Genomic DNA, 23035 nt, shown 5'->3' on the forward strand with positions numbered 1-23035 from the left:
CGCTTTTTTTGCTGGTGGTGGGAGGCAGGCATTGCCTTGCTGCTGTTTGTGCATGGGAGTGGGGAGCTTGGGGGGGCTTTGGGAATCTAATGTTTAACTGTCATTCATTCTTTGGGGCACTCCTCTGTTTTCATGGATGTTTGCGAAGAAAAATAATTTCAGGATGTATATTGTATATATTTCTCTAACATTAAACATACCTATTGAAACCTATCTATTGATAAGGGTAATGACACAATTGTAATGGGGGATTTCAATATGCAAGATCGGGAAAATCAGGTTGGTGTCAGATTGCAAGGGAGGGAATTTATTAAATGCCTACAAGATGGCTTTTTAGAGCAGCTTGTGCTTGAGCCTACTTGAGGAAAGGCCATCTTAGATTGGGTGTTGTGTAATAACCCAGATCCCATTAGGAAGCTTAACATAAAGGAACCCTAAGGAGGCAGTGAACACAATACGATTGAATTCATACTGCAATTTAAGAGGGAGAAGCACAAGCCACATGTATCAGTATCGCAATGGAATAAAGGGAATTACAGAGGCATGAGAGAGGAGCTTGCCCAGGTGGATTGGAGGAGGATACCAGCAGGGATGATGGCAGAGCAGAGAAGGCTGAAGTTTCTGGAAATAGTTCACAAGGATCAGGATAGATATGTCCCACAGAAGTAGTCGTTCTCAAATAGCAGGGGTAGGCAACTGTGGCTGACAAGGGAAGTAAAGGACTGCATAAAAGCCAAGAAAAGGCATACAAGGTAGCACAAGTGAATGGGAAGTTGAGTGATTGGGACGCTTCTAAATTCCAACAAAAGGCAACTTAAAAAGCTATAAAAAGGGAAGAGATGAAATATGAGGGCAAACAAGCCAAAAAAATAAAGCAGAGTACTAAAAGTTTTTTCAGTTATATAAAGGGACGTGGAAGTTGATATTGGGCCATTGGAAATGTTGCTGGTGAGGTAGTAATGGGGGCAAAGAAATAGCAGATGAACTTAATGGGTACTTTGCATCAGTCTTCATTGTGGACACAATAGCAGTGTTCCAGAGGTCCGTGAGTGCCAGGGAGCAGGAGTGAGAGCCATTGCTATCACAAAGGAAAACAGTCCTCAGGTGGAATTCACTTAGACCAGATGGACTACATCCCAGAGTCCTGAGAGAGGTTGCTGAATAGATAATGGATGCATTGGTTATGATCTTTCAAGAATCACTTGATTTGGGCATGGTCCCAGAGGACTGGAAAATTGCAAATGTCACTCCACTCTTTAAAAAGGGAGGAAGGCAAAAGAAAGGAAATTATAAAAACCTATGAAACAAAATCCTTACATAAGAAAGTTAATACACTTTTTGAGGATGTTGGTTTAATTGATATATGGAGGGACCTTTTCCCCGACAGAAGGGATTACACTCATTATTCTGCCCCCCATTTAGTATTTACAAGAATAGACTATTTCATAACATTTGGAAAAGACAAAGACCAAATAAACACCTGTGGAATTGGGACAACAGATGTAAGTGACCATGCACCTATATATTTATTTGTTGATTTTGACCTACAAGCAAAGAATACTATTTGGAAACTAAATTCAAGTCTATTCAATGATCCCTACTTTAAGGAACAAATTAAAAAAGAAATTGGCCTTTACTTAGAATTCAATGATAATGGAGCGGTTTCACCTCCCATTCTATGGGATAGTCTAAAGGCTGTTTTAAGAGGGAAAATTATAGCGATATCTTCATATAAGAAAAAAATAAGGAATAAAACATTAGAGGAATTACAAAATAGGCTGAAGGAACTAGAGAAAAAACACAAATTGAATTTGGCACAGGATACATTAGAGGAAATTTTTAAAATTAGGAATGAAATTAATAGTTTGGCTACGCAAGAAATCAGGAAAAATTTAATGTTTCTTAAACAGAGACATTATGAAAGTGCATCTAAATCTATGAAAATACTGGTGTGGAAACTGAAAAAAAAAGATAGCAGAAAATACAATTCATAGAATTAGGGATCCAAGAACAAAAATGAAAAAAAAAAATAAGCTAAGTGAAATTCAAGAAGCCTTTAAAGTGTTTTACCAAACTCTATATTCCAAAGTTGCAGGGGGAAGCATAACCCAAATTGACACCTTCCTGAATTCTCTAGAGTTACCCACTTCAAGTGAAGAACAAAATAGAATGATCACTGCTGACATAACTGAAATTAAAATAAAGGCTGAAATTACTAGTCTTAAATTAAGCAAGTCACCAGGATCAGATGGGTATATGGCAGAGTGGTACAAAGAATTTAAAAATGTGTTAATTCCTGTCTTACTCCCCACACTGAATAGGGCTCTAAAAAAGGCACAAATGCCACCCAGCTGGAAGAAAGTGATAATCTCAGCTATATTGAAAGAAGGCAAGGATAAAATAGAACATGGATCATTTAGACCAATATCCATTCTTAAGGTAGATTATAGATTATTTACCTCCATCATGGCCAAACGATTAGAAGAGTTTCTACCCATACTGATCATAACGATCAGACAGGTTTTATACAACAACGCCAAACACAAGACAATATACAAAGAACACATTTACATCATGGATTATATACAAAAAAATAAAATTGAAGCAATAGTGATTATCGTGGATGCTGAAAAGGCATCTGATTCGGTTAACTGGAATTTTCTTTACAGAATTTTGTTTCCATGACACAATTATTAAAACTATACAGGCACTATATGACAACCCTACTGCTAGGATTAAAATCAATGGATATTTATCAAATAGTTTTACCCTAGAAAGGGGCACAAGACAGGGTTGTGCATGGTCACCGCTACTCTTCGCATTATATCTGGAACCATTAGCTCAATACATCAGACAAAATGAAGATATCAGGGAAATTACTATTAAAGGGACAGAGCATAAATTGGCCTGTTACGCGGATGACATTTTGATCTATCTAGGGCAACCAACATACTCTTTACCTAAATTGATGCAATCCTTTGAACAATATGGTCAACTATCAGGATACAAGATCAACATAGATAAAACCCAATTACTTTTATCTATCTAACTATAGCCTACCAAGAAAAATTGAAAGTAGATATCCCTGGGAAACGGAGTCTTTCAAACATTTGGACATCATTATGCCAAAAGATTTGGCAAAATTATCAGAATGCAATTATCAGCCTATATATAAAAAAATTAAGGAAGATGTAACAAGATGGAACCTAATTCCTTTTTTTTAGTCTCAGTTCAAGGATTGAATCTATTAAAATGAATATACTGCCCAGACTATTATATCTTTTTCAGACACTACCAAGAGAGATTAATCAAAATCAATTCAATGAATGGAACAAAATGTTATCAAGATATATTTGGCAAAGTAAAAGGCCTAGAGTTCGTCTCAAAAGTTTGCAGTTAGCCAAGGAAAAGGGGGGATGTGGCCTACCTTCTCTTAGAGATTATTATTTTGCAGCACAGTTGAGAGCTGCGATATGTTGGTGCAACCCATCATATGACGCTGAATGGAAAAACATTGAGGAGCGGGTACTTCCCATCCCCATACAAGCAATTTTGGCTGATAACAACCTACAAAGGTACATAAATACTATTGATAACCCATGGGTGAAATGGACTTTTAAAATATGAGGAACTATTATAAAAGAATATAAACTAGAGGGAAATATTGCAATTCTTAAATGGTGTGCATATGAACCATAGAACATTACAGCACAGAAACAGGCCCTTTGGCCCTTCTTGGCTGTGTCGAACCATTTTTCTGCCTAGTCCCACTGACCTGCACCTGGACCATATCCCTCCATACACCTCTCATGAGCCTGAATTGACCACTTCATCTGGCAGCTCATTCCACACTCCCACCACACTCTGTGTGAAGAAGCCCCTCCCAAGGTTCCCTTTAAACTTTTCCCCCTTCACCCTTAACCCTTGTCCACTTTTTTTCTCCCCTAGCTTCAGTGGAAAAAGCCTGCTTGCATTCACTCTGTCTATACCCATCATAATTTTATATACCTCTATCAAATCTCCCCTCATTCTTTTACGCTCCAGGGAATAAAGTCCTAACTTATTCAACCTTACTCTGAAACTCAGTTTCTCAAGTCCCGGCAGCATCCTTGTAAACCTTCTCTGCAATCTGTCAACCTTCTTAATATCCTTCCTGTAATTAGGTCACCACAGTGACTCGGATTTTATGCCAAATAAACTGGATGCTAGATCATAGGACTGGATAGCTAAAGGAATAACAGTTCTTTGCAATATAATGAAAGAAGAAACACCGTTCAGTTTTGAAATGCTCAAAGAGAAACACTTATTAGAAAAATAAGACTTTTATCGGTATTTACAGATGTGACAATATGTTAAGAGGACGGTTAAAAATGTAACCAAGGCAAGTACATGTTTGATAGAGCTATTTAGAAAAGGATATAATTCAGATAACAGTAGTAGAATCATTTCAAGCGTCTATAAGGGTTTGTCAAATCTTAAAACACATTCAACTTCATACATTAAAACAAAATGGGAGAAGGAAGGAGGGATAATTATATCTGAGGAAAAATGGACAATAATATGGAGGTATCAATGGAAGTGTACCAGTTGACAGAAATGGAAGGAATTCAGATGGAAAAACTTGATATTTTATTACACCTTCTCAGATAATCCCATTATGATAGTAACCTCCCTGTTTGCTGGAGAAATTGTAGAAATCAAAATGCAAACTATTATCATGTTTTCTGGGAATGCCCCGTTATCAAAGACTATTGGAGTGGGATATACAATACCCTACAAGTATTCTTTAAATGTGAAATACCCCTAGAAAGTAAGACTATATATTTTGGGTATATACCTCAAGAATGGTTGAAAAGAGATAAATATTTAATGAATATACTGCTGATGACTGGTAAAAAGACTCTTACTAGGAAATGGTTATCACAGGAGAGCCCAACTTTAAATACATGGATGGAAATTACAATGGACATTTACAAAATGGAGAAGATAACAGCATCTGTTAATCATAAGTTGGAACAATTTGATTCCTACTGGGAAAGATGGTTTAACTACATAACACCTCATACGCCTGATTTTATTCTCACAAATCAATGAATATGTTGTAAGAAAAAGATCACTCCCTACTTGTACAGTTTTCTCCTTTCGCTTGTTCTTTCTTTCCTCTCTTTTCTATGTGTATACCTCAGATAAATATTATGTGGAGATTTGTGGCATATATGACATATATCATATATACGTATATATATCATATCTGAAATACATCTTAATGAAATGTTTGTTTGATGATGAATTTCAGTAAAAAAATAAATTACAAAAAAAAGAAACAGAATTATAGACCAGTTAGTTTAATATCAGTAGTTGGAAAAGTGTTGGAGTCTATTATTAAGGATGAGGTTTTCGGGTACTTGGAGACTAAAGTCAGTATGGTTCTTGTAAGGGGAAATCTTGTCTTACAAATCTGTTAAGAGTTTTCAAGGAAGTTACAAGCAGGGTGGACAAAGTAGATGCAGTGGATGTTACTTACTTGGATTTTCAGAAGGTATTTGATAAGGTGTCACACATGAGGCTCTGTCAGGCTGCCGGTGACTAGTGGTGTTCCTCAGGGGTCAGTATTGGGACTGCTGCTTTTCACATTGGTTGTCATTGATTTAGATCATGGAACTGATGTCTTGTGGTAAAGTTTGTGGAATATATGAAGCTAGATGGATGGGTAAGTAGTGCTGAGGAAGCAATGCAATTGCAGAAGGACTTAGACAAGTCAGAAGAATGGGCAAAAATGTTTGCAGATGGAATAGTGTTGGGAAATGTATGATAGTGCATTTTGGTAAAAGGAACAAAAGTGCAAACTATTATCTAAATGGGAAGAAAATTCAAACATCAGAGGTGCAAAGGGACTTAGGAGTCCTTGTGCAAGACTCCCAGAAGATTAATTTACATGTTGAGTCTGTGGTAAAGAAGGCAAATGCAATGTTGGCATGTATTTCAAGGGGAATAGGATATAGAAGCAAGGAGATAATGCTGAAGCTCTATATGACACTAGTCAAGTTGCATTTGAAGTACTGCCAATAGTTTTGGGCCCCATTTCTCAGAAAGGATGTGTTGTCATTGGAGAGAGTCCAGAGGAGGTTCACGAGGGTGATTCCAGTGGACGTGGAGAAGATGTTTCCTATGGTGGGCCATAAAAAACCAGAGGGCACAGATTCAAAATTGGGGAGTGAGCTTTTAGAACAGAGGTAAGGAGGAATTTTTTTTTGCCAGAGAGTGGCAAATTTGTGGAAGGCTCTGCCACAGACTGCAGTGGAGGCCAAGTTCATGGGTATATTTAAGGTATATTTGATAGTTACCCATTTGGTTAAGCATTAAATGAGATGGCATGAAGGCAGGTGTATGGGGTTGAGAGGGATCCAGGATCAGCCATAATGGCAGAGCAGAATCAATGGGCTGAATGGCCTATTTCTGCTCCTAGGTCTTATGGTCTAATTCTACAGATATCTTAATATGAGGTGTTGCTCTCCTAATCTTAAATGTTCTTCTCTACTACCTCTTCTGACAGCTCATTCCAAATACTAACTACTGTGTGTGTGAAAAGTTTACCCCCCCTTTAAACCTCTATCCTCTCATCTTAGACCACCGTGCTGGATCTCTATAGTTTTAGACACTAGATATCTATTCTATATACAGGTTGACCACTGATTTTCTGACACCCATCCTTGGTTCCTGAGACTTGCAAGATTTTGCAGGATTAAAAGAGGTCGTGCAATAATAATAGCAAAAATGGACTGCAGAAGCTTAAAATTTTAATTAAAAAATTAAATATAAACTTATTAATTACTGTGTTTACAAAGAATGTCTCTTCTCAGTTATTTTTGTAAACATTTCATCCAGGTGAAGTTGATTCATGTGTTTTTATCTTTTCCAGTGTAATTTTTCTTGCATCAAATAAAAATTCATTAGCTCTTGTTCCTTCACAAATTACGTTTCTCTAACCCTTTGATTAAATCACCCAACAACTCAACTAACTTGTCAACAGTAAACCTTTCAGTTTTATCGTCTTCACTGCCATCTTCATCACTTGCAGAGTTTTAAAATCAGGATTCAGAACACTGTCTATAATTTCCGAGTCTGTAAGGTGATGCACAACAGGTGTTTCACTGGCAAACATCATCCACTCATGTAGATTTTCTTCGTTAAGACTACTTGCTATATCTTTGACAGCAGGTCTAGTATCACTTTTTGCATATGCAAGCAAATCATGAATAATTACTTTCTCCTTTGGTACACGAAATGCTGTAAAATCATCGTCAAGCTTTTCTTCAGGTGCATTAGCAAACATAAACGCAGGCCAGAACATATGCCAGTCATTCTTTAGTGTTGAAGGCTGTACCTTCTCCCACCCTTGAGCAATGAACCAAAGAACGTCCTCCATGCTAAATTCTTTAATAAATGTCTGTACAGAATTGCCAACATTCACCTCATCTAACAGACCTTTCATGAAAAGTGAGCATTACTTGCCCTTTAGAGAGTGCTCCTTGGTCTTGGGATTGGATGAGCGATGTACAGTTTGGTGGTAAATACACTATGAAACATTAATCTTAAACAGGAATTCAGCTTTGGGGTGAGGTGAAAAGTTATCCAAAAATAAGAAGAATTTTGCAATCTTCGGGTAGCCCTACTGATGTGCAATGTGCTCTGGTTTCAGGCACAAAATATTTTTCAAACCACTTCAACATAAAATCAGTGGTAATCCAACCATTTTTATTTGTGCAATATGTTTCTGGGTAAATTTTAAACACCTTTCAAGGCCCTAGGCCTGATTTTTCCAATCACCTGTGGTTTACATCTGTGAGTACCTGCTGAGTTGGTGCACCCTAAAATGGGTACTCTGTCCTTAGATTGTTTGAATCCTCTGGAATCATTGTTTGAATGTTTTCCTAGGTATGTATCACCAGTATAATGTAGTTTCATATGCAGTATACACCTGCTCAGGGCTGAGGTTTCTGTCAGCTATGAGCTTTGCGAGTTCATCCATAGACTCGGTAGCCTCTTCGTGGTTTGCAGACAGTTTATTTCCACACACATTATGTATGGAAATTCCAAGGTGCTTCTTAAACCTTTGAAGCCATCCTTCACTACGGTCGCACACATGTTCTAATTTAAGTTTTTTGTGGAACAACTTACGCTTGGTTCATTATCATACTCAACTTCACCACTCTGACACTGGTGAAACCATTCAATCATCACTCGATCGTGCTCAGTGCTCTTACCAACTTCCATAGTTTTTCTAATGCTCATTTGCTTAGCAAATCACTGTTTTAGAATTGCAAATTTTTTCCTCTTTGGTGCTTTATATCATATACGGTTAACAAACTAATGCCATACAAGTCACACAGCTCACACACAGAAATGTACAGAAATACCTGGTGCAGTTCTTTCAACATTTCAACCTTCTCCTGGACTGAGGTTTACATTTGACACCATCATTAGTACTTGCATTTATCTTCGAAGCCATAGCTACGGTTAAATTACACAAAATAAGCAGAAGTAAGCACAAAGTATTGGGACTTCCACCAACAAGTGCAATGTAAATAATAAAAACAGCGTGCTTTTGTCAAAATGAGTCTCGCCACAGATGCTGCTGCATGTGCGACATGCAGTGCATTCTGATGGCCATCCAGTAAACTGTCTCATAATTTCATCTGAATTGAAAGAGGTGCCAAACCATTAGTTTCCAGAAAATTGGTGGTCAACCTGTACATTGTAATTTTATATAAATATGTCTGTTGTGTCACCACTCAAGGAAACAGAGGTAGTCCCACCAATCTCTCCTGGTACGAAGGGCTGCCCTCCAACCCAAGCAACAGGCTAGTGAATCTTCTCTGCACCTTCTCTAGCTTAATCACATCCGGAATCAGAGAACCCCACAGTGTTGATATCCAGGCAATCGCCAAGGCATGAAAAATTACGGGCCAAATGCTGGTAACTGGGATTAGTACAGAAACATCAGCAGTCCAAAGGGCCCATTTCTATTACTCTGTGACTCTAAATGTGGCTTGGTGAACTACCTCAGACATGACAGTTCACTTTGACTGTTGTTAACTGTCACTGAGCCCTGTCCCTAGTGATGCAGTGACCACCAGGTTGACCTCACTGTCACTGTCCGACAGGTGCCAAGTGCATCCCCCCTCCCAAGAGGCTCTGGAGGGGTAGTGGGGGGGTTGTTTCTGCAATAAAGGCCAGGCAAGAATGGGAGGGGGGTAAGAGGGGGAAGAAGATTGGAACTAAGGAATAGGGAAGATAGATAGAGGGGAAGGAGGGAGGAGGAGAAAGAGATGGCAATATTTTATGGAAAGGTGAAAGGGATTAAAGCTTAATATTAAAGATTACCTTTACTTGTTGTATGCACATTGAAGCATACAGTGAAATGCATCGTTTGTATCAATGACCAACACATCCTGAGGATGTGCTGCGGGCAGACTACAAGAATCAGCATGCTTCCAGCACCTGCAACTCATATGCATTTTAGAATATGGGAGGAAACCAGAGCACCTGGAGGAAACCCACGCTGTCGGGGGGAGAACATACAGGGAACAGCGGGAATTGAACCCCCATCTTCCAATCGCTGCTGCTATTAGTCATTATGCCATTACCATACCTCCAAAGAGGAGACAGGAATGAAGGGGAGGGTGTGAGGGATGGAGGACAGTTTGAAGGAGGCAAGGAGATGTGGGAAATGAGGAAGGGGGAGGGAAGGGCAGACTGGAGCATGGAGAATAAGTGTAGGGAGCAAAAGGAAGGGACAGAGATCTGAGAAGGGGAAGGAGAGCTAATGAATCCAGTAACAGATTTCTCCACAGAGCAGTGAGTACGGGGATCTGCTCCCACAACAAGGGATCGAGAGTAACAGCAGGGAGGAGTATCAGAAGTTGGATAAACACAGAAGGGGAGGAGAAGTTGAAGGCAGGTTGGAGGGGGAGAGACTGGTGGATGTGGGGCACAGATCATAGTCCCCAGTAAGGTATTGGAGAGAAGTTTCCAAATTGTGATGGTACCTCGGTTACACACACCTGGGGCCTCATACGAGCTTGCTATGAGACAGTGTGACTATACTATATACCTATACTATATATGCTGTACTAAGTACCTATAATTTACAAAACCTTGAGATTGTCTCCCTACAGGCTGCCACAAAACAAAAAACTCATTAAAAAAAAGAACATCAAACACCCAATTTGCAAACAATAGAAATAAAGCAAATAAAATTCAGAACTAAAGTTCACAATGCCAGTTCATCACTGCAGCCGGTCCTGTTAGTTGCGAGCCACAGCCTCAGTTTAGCATAGAGACAAGTACGCTCACCGAGCAGGGAACTAAACATTGGCCCTAATACCCTGAGCTTTCCAATCTGCCTCTGGCATTTAAATCTGTCAAACATCAATTCACTCCTTGCTCTAGGGCCCAGGCGCCACCGCTTCAACTCTGCCTCGCCTCAGATCTGCCGCTGCAAATCAGCTCAAGGTCCGCTCCAGCAAACGCCATACGTTAGCTCGCTCCCCACTCTCAGGCCTGGGCCCTGCCTCAACCGTCTTGCACCTTTGAGATTTCAGTTCACACCACAAAAATACCAGGTCATACAGGTAGTTCAAAAGCTCAACGCTGAAAGGAAAGTTACAGGCTATCGATTGTAGTGATCACTTTCAATAAGAAGTGTGATTAATTGAGTAGTTAGTTAATTTTTTGCTGCCAGTAAGTCATCACTGTGTCTCACCAGTGCCATCTTAATTTAGTTCAGTTCCCTTGACACCTTCCCTCACAGTTCTGAGCACTCTGGCTGTGGTACCCAGTCCCAACACATCGCAGTTGTCAGATGAAACTGCACTAATTTCAGCCAGTTATAGAATTCCAGGAATTGGGAAAGCTGGGAATCTGTGAACTGATGTAGGTCCCTGATTCCAAATCTCTGACCAGTGACATCCACCCAACCCAAGGTCAAATGAATTCAGAAATACACAGAAAATGCTTGAAACACTCAGACTGTCAGGCAATGTGCATAAAGAGAAGATGTATCTTAGATTGATGATCTTTCACCAGCATTTTCTGTTTATATGTTGGAAATCTGTGGTTGCTATTTTTCAGTGTGTTTTGGGAGACATGAAAGGCATTATGGAAATGCAAAGTGGATGCAGAAATATGTCAAAAACATTCTGCAGGTTAGACAGCATCTCAAGTTCAAGTTTTTTTAAGAGGCATTTACTTTATTACTTTACTTACTTTATTTTATTGTCACCAAACAATTGATACTAGAGCGTACAATCATCACAGTGATATTTGTTTCTGTACTTCGCGCTCCCTGAAGTACAAATCGAAATAAATATAATAAAAATTTTAATTATAAATCATAATTAGAAAATAGAAAAGGGAAAGTAAGGTAGTGCATTTGGTACATATCTAGGATATAAATGCCATGACAGTTAGCTTTTGTACATTATAAACATGATGAGGGGTGACAGGAGATGTGGGGCACGGTGGCAGGCATGGATAAAGTGGAGAGCCAGGGACATTTTCCTAGGGTAGAAATGGCTACTGTGATGGAGGGTTTAGGGTTTATAAATGGCTTTAGGGTGTTTGGAAGGATGACAGGTATATTGCATGGGTAATGGTGGGTGCGTGGGCATGCTTTTAGGGGTGTTGTTGGAAGCAGATTCATTTAGGACGTTTGTGAGACTCTTGGGTGGGCTCATGGATGGAAGAAAGAAAATGGAGGGCTAAGTGGGAGGGGAGGGTTGAATTGATCTTGGAGTAGGTTAAAAGTTTGGCACGACATCATAGGCCAAAAAGCCTGTACAATGTTGTACTGTTCTATGTTCATAAATTAACTTAAACTTAACCTAAATTACACATAACCTAGGTTACAAAAATAAACATAACATTTGTGCAAGTCTGTAGAAAGACAGCTAATGTTTTGAAGATAATGAAGGGTCTTTGACTACAAGATTAATTCTATCTCTCTCCACAGATGCTGCATGACTGAGTGTTTCCAGCAATGTGTTTCAAATTTTCAGCACCTGCAGTATTTGATCATTTGTATCAGATCTTTTTTGTCACTGACTTAGTGTGAAATGTGTTGTTTTGTGACAGCAGTGCTGTATAGAGGCATAAAAATTACTACAATTTAATGCAGAAAGAGAATAACAAGTTAGTATTCATGGGTTCAGAAGTCTGACAATGGGGGTGGGAAGAAGTGGTTTCTGCTTCCTCCTGCACTCAGCCAACGCACAAAGACTGAACACTCGAGTGGGGATGCCACCCCTCATAGCATTACACAGGGATAGGGGAGGGCTCCTGGGATACAAATAGGAGATGGTGATTGGAGTTTATCAGAGATGTTACCTGCCTCATCTTCAGCAAATGAGATGATGTACTGATAGTAGCTATTGATGAGCTTAGGGAAGTTGCAGACTTTGGCACTGCCCATACAAATCTCCTGATATTGCCACCTCCCAGAACCAGCATCCTCCTTGAGAGCCATGAGACGCCTGAAACACAGAGCGGGGTCAGAGAGGTTATACCATGTGTCAGGTAACACAGAGAGTGCGTAATGCATACACCATGTCACCCAATAAAACCCATTCAGAGAGAGAGTAATACACACATCTTACCACACAATACAACCCAGTTTAGACAGGCGATACATACACCATGTCACACATGTGATTCAATGAGATAGTGAAGTACAACATACCACTCCACTCAACAGGAGTAATTGGAGTTTAATCCAGGGAAGTGCGAGATGGAGTATTTGAGGTTGAGATGGTCAATAACTTTAAATTCCTCAGTGTTATTTTGGAGGACCAGTTCTTCTTGGTCCATCACGACAGCACTATACTTCCTTAGGAGTTTGTGGATATTCGGCATGACATCTAAAACCTTGACAAACTTCGGTAGATGTGTAATAGAGAGCATCACGCACGCACGCACACACACACAAAATGTTTCGGCCCAAAACGCCGACTGTACTTTTTTCCCCATAGATGCTGCTTGGCCTGCTGAGTTCCTCCAGCATTTTGTGCGTGATGCATTGATACGGCCCAGTCCGTTGCATATAAAGCACTGTGCATATCTACATGAAAGCTGTCACAAGAAAGCAGCATCTATCACGGACCCCCACCACCCAGGCCATTATCTCTTCCCACTGCTGCCATTAGAAAGAAGGTACAAGAGCATCAGGACTCACAGCACCAGGTTCAGTAGTTATTATCCCTCGACCATCAGGCTCTTGAACAGAGGGGATAAATTCACTCAACTCTACTTGACCCATCACTGAAATGTTTCCACAACCTATGAACTCACTTTCAAGGACTCTCTATCTCATATTCTCGAGATTGTTTATTATTTAGTATTATTATTTCTTTCTTTTTGTATTTTAACATCTTGTTGTCCTTTGCACACTGGTTGAGTGCCCAAGTTGGTGCAGTCTTTCATTGATTCCATTGTGTATTATTCAATTATAGCTTTATTGAGTATGCCCACAAGAAAACAAACCTCAGGGATGTATATGGTGACATATATGTACTTTGATCAGCAACTTCCTTTGAACTTTGATGTAGGTGACTGGAATGGACTGCCAGAGGCTTTGATGGAAGCAGATGCAATAGAGTTTAAGAGGCTGTCAGACAGATACATAGATATGAAAGGAACAGAGAGATATGACAGAAAAGATTTAGCTCAATTTGGGATTGTATTCAGCACAGATGTGAGGCACTGTTCAATGTTCCAACTGAAACAGAGTCAGAGAAGGGGTATCAGAGACACCACGTCACCCCAACCAACATAACCCAATTCGGTGTAATACACACTGCAATAACACTGTTCATGGGCATCTAAGCTTGTGAATATTTAAATATACTTGATGTAGTGGCAGTTTCTAGTGTTATTCCTATGGCACTCAGTTAGCCACTCACACGTACTGTACAAGCGAGGTTATCAGTACACTTCTGTGGAGTATCCTATATGTTGGCGTCGTGGTGTGCTCTGCATCGTACTTCAATAACGAAGGCACGTGGTTGATCATCCATGAACTGGTGCTACAGACCAAGTGAGATCCTCAGCAAGAAAGAATATATGGTACGACTGTTCTTGTTTGCATATATCTATGAAAAATATCCAGACACTGAGCAACCCTTATTCAAGAAATGGAGTAGGGATAGCCCAGGAAATTATAGGCCAGTGAGTCTTACTTCAGTGGTTGGTAAGTTGATGGAGAAGAACCTGAGAGGCAGGATTTATGAACATTTAGAGACGCATAATTTGATTAGAAATTTGGCTTTGTCAAAGGCAGGTCATGCCTTACTAGCCTGATGGAATTTTTTAAGGATGTGACTAAGCACATTGATGGAGGCAGAGCAGTAGATGGAGTGTATATGGATTTTAGAAAGGCATTTGATAAGGTACCCCATGCAAGGCTTATTGAGAAAGTAAGGAGGCATGGGATCCAAGGGGACATTGATTTATGGATCCAGAACTGGCTTGCCCACAGAAGGCAAAGAGTGGTTGTAGACTCTCATATTCTGTGTGGAGGCTGGTGACCAGTGGTATGCCTCAGGGATCTGTTCTGGGACCCCAACTCTTTGTGATTTTTATAAATGACCTGGATGAGGAAGTGGAGGGATGGGTTAGTAAATTTGCTGATGACACAAAGGTTGAGGGTGTTGTGGATTGTATGGAGGGCTGTCAGAGGTTACAGTGGGACATTGATAGGATGCAAAACTGGGCTGAGAAGTGGCAGATGGAGTTCAACCCACATAAGTCTGAGATGGTTCATTTTGATAGGTCAAATGTGATGGCAGAATATAGCATTAATGGCAAGACTCTTGGCATTGTGGAGGATCAGAGGGATCTTGGGGTCCGAGCCCATAGGACACTCAAAGCTGCTATGCAGGTTAACCCTGCGGTCAAGAAGGCATACGGTGCATTGGCCTTCATCAATCGTGGGATTGAGTTTAGGAGCCGAGAGGTAATGTTGGTTTATCATGTCAAGGAAACTGGATTTCTGTTATCTTCATAGGTTGTTCCATGTTCCGAATTTCTGCCTGTCTGTCTGAATCTGGGTGCACTCCCTCTGAGGACAGTCAGTGGCCTAAGGACTTCACCTTCAACTTTGCAAATTCATATTTTTATTTTTGTTTAGATGATTCCAGCCTGTTTCAGTTTCTCCAAGGCAGCTTCCACTCTTCTGTCATGTTCCTCACGTGACCTCTGAAGATGAGTGTATCATCCATGTGGTAAATTACTCCTTCCTGTCCCTGCAAAATTTGGTTCATCCTCATCTGAGAGAGTTCAGGGCTGATGAGATGCCAAAAGGGCATTTCTCGAAGGCAGAGCATTCATGTAGGGTGAAAATGGTTGTGAGCTTCTGTAACTTGGGAGCTAAATGGATCTGTCAGAACTATGAGTTTGCACTAATTTGGTGAAGAACTTTGCTCCACCCAGTATACCTAATGTGTGCTCAACAGAGGGTAGAATAAACTTCTCCCGCCTCACTGTATTATTCAGTCTTGTTAGATCAACACAGATCGTCACTGTGCCATCTAGCTGGGAAAAGAAACAATGTCCACACACCAGTCAGTAGGTCCATTCACTCCAGTTATGGTGTCAAACCTCCATTCTTTCAATTTCAGCTTCGATTTTGTTCATCAATTGAACTGGTATACACCTCACTGTGGTCAGAGAGTAGGGTGTCACTCCTGGCCCCAGTTGTGTAAGTACTCTTCTTTCAGTACCACAGGCCTGTGCATTGTTTAGTGAATCCACCCTTGCAAAGAGGTTCAGCTTCTCAATGGCATGTTATCACAGTAATGGTAGGAAGAGATTCTGAACAACATAGACATCCTTTTTTTTTTAACTGTTTCTCATTTTTACAGATGGAAGTAGCAAATATTCCTTTCACGCTGAGCTTATGGTTCCCTGACCCCATCACTTTCTTTGTTGGGTTTAGCTTAACACCTGTTTTCTTCATCAGTTTTGTGAACAGACATTCAGGGATGGCTGTAACATCTGTCGGTATCTACACTGCCTCATTTTGCAACTGAACAGTAGTACACCAACCTTGTCTATTTGAATCTAGGGCCCCAAGGAAAGCTTTCTCTTTGTCTGAATCATGGTCTTTTTTTTGACTTCCTGATGACTGTTTTTAAGTGACACTGACTTTTATAATAGCCAACTCTATTTCATTGGTGATATTTCCCTTCTTTTGCTGGGCAGAGTTCTTTGGCGTGGAAAGCAGACTTGCTGCATCTCCTGCAGTTGGACATTTTACCTGCTCTTTGTTTCACTTGTTTGTTTTGTTTGAGCTGAGCTCTACTGTGACCTCTTTCTGACCATGCCTGTTTGTACCTTTCTTTTTGTACAGCATCTGGCTTTACCTCAGCATCATTATTGTGTCTGAGTTCTGGCTGTTGCTGATGAACGTTCTCACTCTGCCTGACCATAGTAATAGCTTTATCTAATGTGAGACTTACTTACAACTAAAGTGTTTCTGACAATTTGGTGCACTGTAGCCCAAAAACCATCCTTTCTCTAATGAGCTAATTTCTCAGAATTCTGTATGCACAGTTGTCTGACAGGGCATACAATTCTGTGATTAAGTCATTTATGCTTTCATCTGACTCCTGTTTTCTGGAATTGAATTTTGCCCTCCCATTTATCACATTTCACTTTCCTGTGAAATATTCTTTGAATTTGTCCTGTACTGCTTTGTACTCCTTTTCCTGAGCATCTGTCAGACCTGATCCACCCATGATGTCATCAGCTTTGTCATTCATGCAGTCTATCAGTGTGCTTACTTGATGCATGAGATTGCATCTCTCAAAGCATCTGAGTCATCTCTCAAAGTTCCCTGGTTTAGAGAAATCAAATGACTTGGGGGCCTTTATTAGATATGTAGATGTTGGAGCAGCAGGTGTTTGCTCGATTTTCCTGTTTGTTTGTTTGTTTGTTTATGCACAAATCGAAATGGATACGCTTGCTCTCATGTGGTTTTGTGAAGGCCTCAGCTGCTAGCTGATAGGTTCTAAATTCCAACTTGAAAAAGACCACAAACCACTTGTCATCTTCCTCAGCTCAAAACACTTGGATGACTTACCTCCACGTCTGCAAATATTCAAAATGAGGCTTATGCAATACTGAACAATGCCCCAAGCAAATCTTGGTTAGGCCACACTTAGACACCCCCCCCAGTTCACCTATCAGCCCCAACTAAGAGTTGAGGATGCCATCGTCTACCTGCTGAACTGTGTCTACGCCCACCTGGACAAGCCGGCAAGCACTGTGAGGGTCATGTTTTTTGACTTCTCCAGTGCGTTCAACACCATCCACCCTGCTCTGCTGGATAAGAAACTGACAGTGATGCAGGTGGATGCTTCCCTGGTGTCACAGATTATTGATTACCTGACTGGCAGACCACAGTACGTGCGCTTGCAACACTGCGTGTCAGACAGAGTGGTCAGCAGCACTGGGGCTCCACAGGGGACTGTCCTGTCTCCCTTTCTCTTCACCATCTACACCTCGGACTTCAGCTACAAAACAGAGTCTTGCCATCTTCAGAAGTTTTCTGATGACTCTGCCATAGTTGGATGCATCAGCAAGGGAGATGAGGCTGAGTACAGGGCGACGGTGGGAAACTTTGTCACATGGTGCGAGCAGAATCATCTGCAGCTTAATGTGAAAAAGACTAAGGAGCTGGTGGTGGACCTGAGGAGGGCTAAGGCACCGGTGACCCCTGTTTCCATCCAAGGGGTCAGTGTGGACATGGTGCAGGATTACAAATACCTGGGGATACGAATAGACAATAAACTGGACTGGTCAAAGAACACTGAGGCTGTCTACAAGAAGGGTCAGAGCTGTCTCTATTTCCTGAGGAGACTAAGGTCCTTTAACATCTGCCGGACGATGCTGAGGATGTTCTACGAGGCTGTGGTGGCCAGTGCTATCATGTTTGCTGTTGTGTGCTGGGGCAGCAGGCTGAGGGTAGCAGACACCAACAGAATCAACAAACTTATTCGTAAGGCCAGTGATGTTGTGGGTGTGGAACTGGACTCTCTGACGGTGGTGTCTGAAAAGAGGATGCTGTCCAAGTTGCATGCCATCTTGGACAATGACTCCCATCTACTCCATAATGTACTGGTTAGGCACAGGAGTACATTCAGCCAGAGACTCATTCCACCGAGATGTAAAACTGAGCGTCAGAGGAAGTCATTCCTACCTGTGGCCATCAAACTTTACAGCTCCTCCCTCGGAGTGTCAGACACCCTGTGCCAATAGGCTGGTCCTGGACTTAATTCCACTTGGCATGATTAACTTATTATTATTTAATTATTTTTGGTTTTATATTGCTATATTTCTTCACTATTCTTGGTTGGTGCGGCTGTAACGAAACCCAATTTCCCTTGGGATCAATAAAGTATGTCTGTCTGTCTGTCTGTCTCTTTCACAACACTAGACACTCTGTCAGGGATGCCATGCAAAAGTGAATAGACAGAAGCTGACTCTGCCACCATGGAAGATACCAACATCTACTTAGCTCAGGTTTATGAAAGCTTTCCTGCATCGGAGAGTAAACTGGATGAAATTTGCGCAGAGATGAAGAAGAACTAAATCTGCAGCAAAGTCATACAGTACTGTGCGTAACCCCTCTCACCATGGCTTGAAACAAATTAGGCTCGTTAGCTATCTCCAACAGCCACACAACTCAGCAATTAATTGAATTGAAATAATTAAATTGACTGTATTTCTTACATCCTTCATATGCATGAGTAAAAATCTTTACATTATGTCTCCATCTAAATGTGCAATCATAGTAATTTGTAATACAGCAGCCAATGTTACATAGAAGTACACTCAAATCAGCGTGAGTTCATCAGTCTGATGACTGGTGGAAGAGGCTGTCCCAGAGCCTGTTGGCCCTGGCTTTTATGCTGCGATACCGTTTCCTAGGTGGTAGCAGCTGGAATAGATTGTGGTTGGGGTGACTTGGGTCCCTAATGATCCTTCAGGCCCTCTTTTTACACCTCTCTTTGTGAATGTCCTGAATCATGGGAAGTTCACAACTACAGATGTGCTGGGCTGTCCTTACAATTCTCTGCCGAATCCTGCGATTGAGGGAGGTACAGTTCCCATACCAGGCAGTGATGCAGCCAGTCAGGATGCTCTTAATTGTGCCCCTGTAGAAAGTTCTTAGGATTTGGGGGCCTCATACCAAACTTCCTCAACCGTCTGAGGTGAAAGAGGCGCTGTTGTGCCTTTTTCACCATACAGCTGGTGTGTACAGACCACGTGAATTCCTCAGTGATAAGGATGCCAAGGAACTTAAAGCTGTTTACTCTCGCAACCCCAGATCCATTGATGTCAATAGGGGTTAGTCCGTCTCCATTCCTCCTGTAATCCAACCAGCTCCTTTGTTTTTGCAACACTGAGAGAGAGGTTGTTTTCTTGACACCACTGTGTCAGAGAGATGACTTCTTCCCTGTAGGCCACCTTGCTATTGTTTGAGATAAGGCCACTCAATGTAGTGTCGTCGGCAAATTTAATTAGCAGATTGGAGCTGCGGGTGGCAACACAGTCATGGGTATAGAGGGAGTAAAGGAGGGGACTTAGTACACAGCCCTGAGGGGCTCCTGTGTTAAGAGTCAGAGGGTTGGAGGTGAGGGAGCCCACTCTTACAACCTGCTGGCGATCTGACAGGAAATCCAGGATCCAGCTGCACAAGGCTGGGTCAAGGTCGAGGTCTTTGAGCTTCCTGTCGATCCTGGATAGAATTATTGTGTTGAATGCTGAACTGTAGTCCAAGAACAGCATTCTCACATAAGCATCATGATTTCTGGATCATTGTGACCTCTTCTGGGGAAAGGTACAAAAGAGATGAGTTACACCTGAACCCGAGGGGGACCAATATCCTTGTGGCCTGAAGCTTTTCAGGGGGGTGTTTAAATTAATTTGGCAGGTGGATGGGTACTGGAGTAATAGAGTTGAGGGTGGGGCTGTTGATTTACAAACAGAGGCAGTGTGTGTAGTGTGTAGCAAGTAGAGGGTGACGATAGGGCAAAATTGCAGTCAGTGGGATGAGTTATAATGTAAAAGGGGGACACCATCGAAAAGGGAGATGATTACAGGACTGAAGGTGTTGTATTTCAATGCCTGCGGTATACGGAATAAGGTAGATGAACTTGTAGTACAGCTGGCATGTATGATGTTGTGGACAGCACTGAATCGTGGCTGAAAGACTGTAGCTGGGACTTTAAAACCCAAGGATAGACATTGTATCAAAGGACAGGCAGGTAGGTGGGAGCGGTGTGTCTGTTGGTAGAAAAAAATGAAATCAAATCCTTAGAAAAAGATGACATAGGATTGGAAGGTATAGAATCATTGTGGGTGGAGCTGAGAAACCGCAAGGGTAAAAAGACCCTGATGGGAGTTATATACAGTTCTCCGAATGGTAGCCAGGATGTGAGGTACAAATTTAGAATGGGAAATAGAAAATGCATGTCAAAAGAGCAAAGTCATGGGGATTTCAGTATGTGTAAGACGATATGTAGAGCAATGGCTATTGCGTCGTCTGTATTGCACTTTGGAAGGAAAAACCAAGGTAGAACATACAAGGTAAATGGTAGGGCACTGAGGAGTGCAGTATGAACAGAGGGATCTAGGAATACAGATACAAAATTCCCTAAAAGTGGTGTCACAGGTAGATAGGGTAGTAAAGAGAGTGTTTGGTAAATTGGCCTTTATAGATCAAAGTAATGAGTATAAGAGTTGAAATGTTATGGTGAGGTTGTATAAGGCATTGGTGAGGCCAAGTTTGGAGTGTTAGGTGCAGTTTTGGTCACCAAATTACAGGAAGGATATTAATAATGTTGAAAGAGTGCACAGAAGATTTACAAGGATGTTGCCGGGACTTGAGAAACTGATTTGCAGAGAAAGGTTGAATAGATTAGGACTTTATTCCCTGGAGCATAGAAGAATGAGGGGAGATTTGACAGAGGTATATAAAATAATGTTGGGTATAGATAGACTGAATGCAAGCAGACTTTTTCCACTGAGGCTAGGGGAGAAAAAAACCCAGAGGACATGGGTTAAGGGTGAAGGGGGAAAAGTTTAAAGGGAACATTGGGGAGGAGCTTCTTCACACAGAGAGTGGTGCGAGTGTGGAATGAGTTGCCAGATGAAGTGGTAAATACAGGCTCACTTTTAACATTTAAGAAAAACTTGGACAAGTACATGGATGAGAGGGGTATGGAGGGATATGGTCCAGGTGCAGGTCAGTGGGACTTGGCAGAAAAATGGTTCGGCACAGCCAAGAAGGGCCAAAAGGCCTATTTCTGTGCTGTAATGATCTATGGTTCTAAATATCATGATGAACCTCTCTGTTCCACAAAATTCCCAGACTTTCCATGGCAAATTGCAGGCACAGACATTTTCGAGATGAAAAGTGACAAATATCTTCTCACTGTGGATTATTACTCATGGAATGTTGAGGTGCCCATTCTGTCCTCTACATCCTCAGTAGCAGTTATACAGTACCTGAAATTCAGGTCATACCCAAATGCAGCAGGACCTGGATAATATCCAGGCATGGGCTAACAAGTGGCAAGTAACATTCCAGACACGCAAGTGCCAGGCAATGACAATCTCCAACAAGAGTGGCTCTCACCATCATCTCTTGACATTCAGTGGCACCACCATCACTGAACTCCTAATATCAATATCCGGGGCGGGGGGGGTTACCACTGACAGGAAACTGAACTGGTCTAGCCATTTAAACACTGTGGCTACCAGACAGGGTCAAAGGCTAGGAATCCTGCAGCATTTAACTCACCTCCTGATTCCACAAAGCCTGTCCACCATCTACATGGCTCAGGTCAGGAGTGTAATGGTATACTCGCCACTCATCTGGATGAGTGCAGTTCCATCAACATTCAAGGAACTTGACACTACAAGGCAGCTCACTTGATTGGTACCCCTTCTACAAGCATCCAATCCCTCCACCATCGATGAACAGTTGCAGCAGTATGCACTATCTACAAGATGGACTGCAACAACACACCAAAGTTCCTAAAGTTGCACCTTCCAGAACCATGACCACTATGATCTAGAAGGACGAGAACAGCAGATACCTGGGAACACCACCTTTTGGAAATCTCCCTCCAAGTCACTCACCATCCTGACTTGGAAACATATTGCCATTCCTTCATTATGGCTGGGTCAAAGTCATGGAACTCCCTCCCGTACAGCACTGTGCGTGTACCTGTGTCTCAGGGACTGCAGCAGTTCAAGAAGGCAGTTCACCACCACCTTCTCAAGGGCAACTAGGGATGGGCAATAAATGCCAGCTTAGCTGGTGAAGCACACATCCCGTAAATAAATAAATGTTTAAAAATCTGAAAGCTGTATTTGCTCACCATGGAATATCAGAGACACGGTCAATGGTCCACAATTCAGCTGCTCAGAATTCAAAGCCTTTGCTAGGGACTATGAGTTCAAACATCAGACAAGCAATCCACAGTATCCACAGGAAAATGGAGAAGCTGATGGAGCACTGAAAACTATTAAGGGCTTCCTACTGAAGGCAAAAGACCCCCACAAAGCACAGTTAGCTAAACGCTCCACAGTTCTTGCGAATGGCTAGTCCATCAGAACTATGAATAGGCCAGAGACTGAGAAAGAGCCTGCCCGTTCTTCCTTCCTTTCTCCAAGCTCCCTTCCTAGACTTAAACAAAGGAGGAATTTTGAGACAGCACATGAGAAAATAAAGAGCATGCATAATCTCAGACACAAAGTAAAATCTTTGTCGCTGCTCAGGAGTGGTGAAGCTATATGGGTTTCAGACCAATTCACCAAAGGAACAATAGTCCGGCAGCATGCACCATGATTGTTTGTGACCAGAACATCACAGGGTGAAATCAGGTGAAACAGGCGTGCACTCGTGCACCTTCAAAGTCCGTGAAAGGAAGAGGAAGAAATAGAGTGGCCTGATCCCTATGATGAA

General features: G+C 41.6%; 1 protein-coding gene across 3 annotated transcripts in view; it reads right to left on the minus strand.

Annotated features, from left to right (window-relative positions):
- LOC140718976 (HHIP-like protein 1) overlaps positions 1–23035 on the minus strand; it is a 124865-nt gene that overhangs the window by 48167 nt on the left and 53663 nt on the right. For all 3 annotated transcript variants that reach the window (XM_073033295.1, XM_073033290.1, XM_073033302.1), the window contains exon 6: positions 12388–12533. In XM_073033295.1, coding sequence (XP_072889396.1) covers positions 12388–12533 — 146 coding nt within the window. The remainder of the gene's footprint in view (positions 1–12387; positions 12534–23035) is intronic.

Source organism: Hemitrygon akajei, chromosome 2 (genome assembly GCF_048418815.1).
Source record: "Hemitrygon akajei chromosome 2, sHemAka1.3, whole genome shotgun sequence".
Classification (NCBI taxonomy): domain Eukaryota; kingdom Metazoa; phylum Chordata; class Chondrichthyes; order Myliobatiformes; family Dasyatidae; genus Hemitrygon; species Hemitrygon akajei.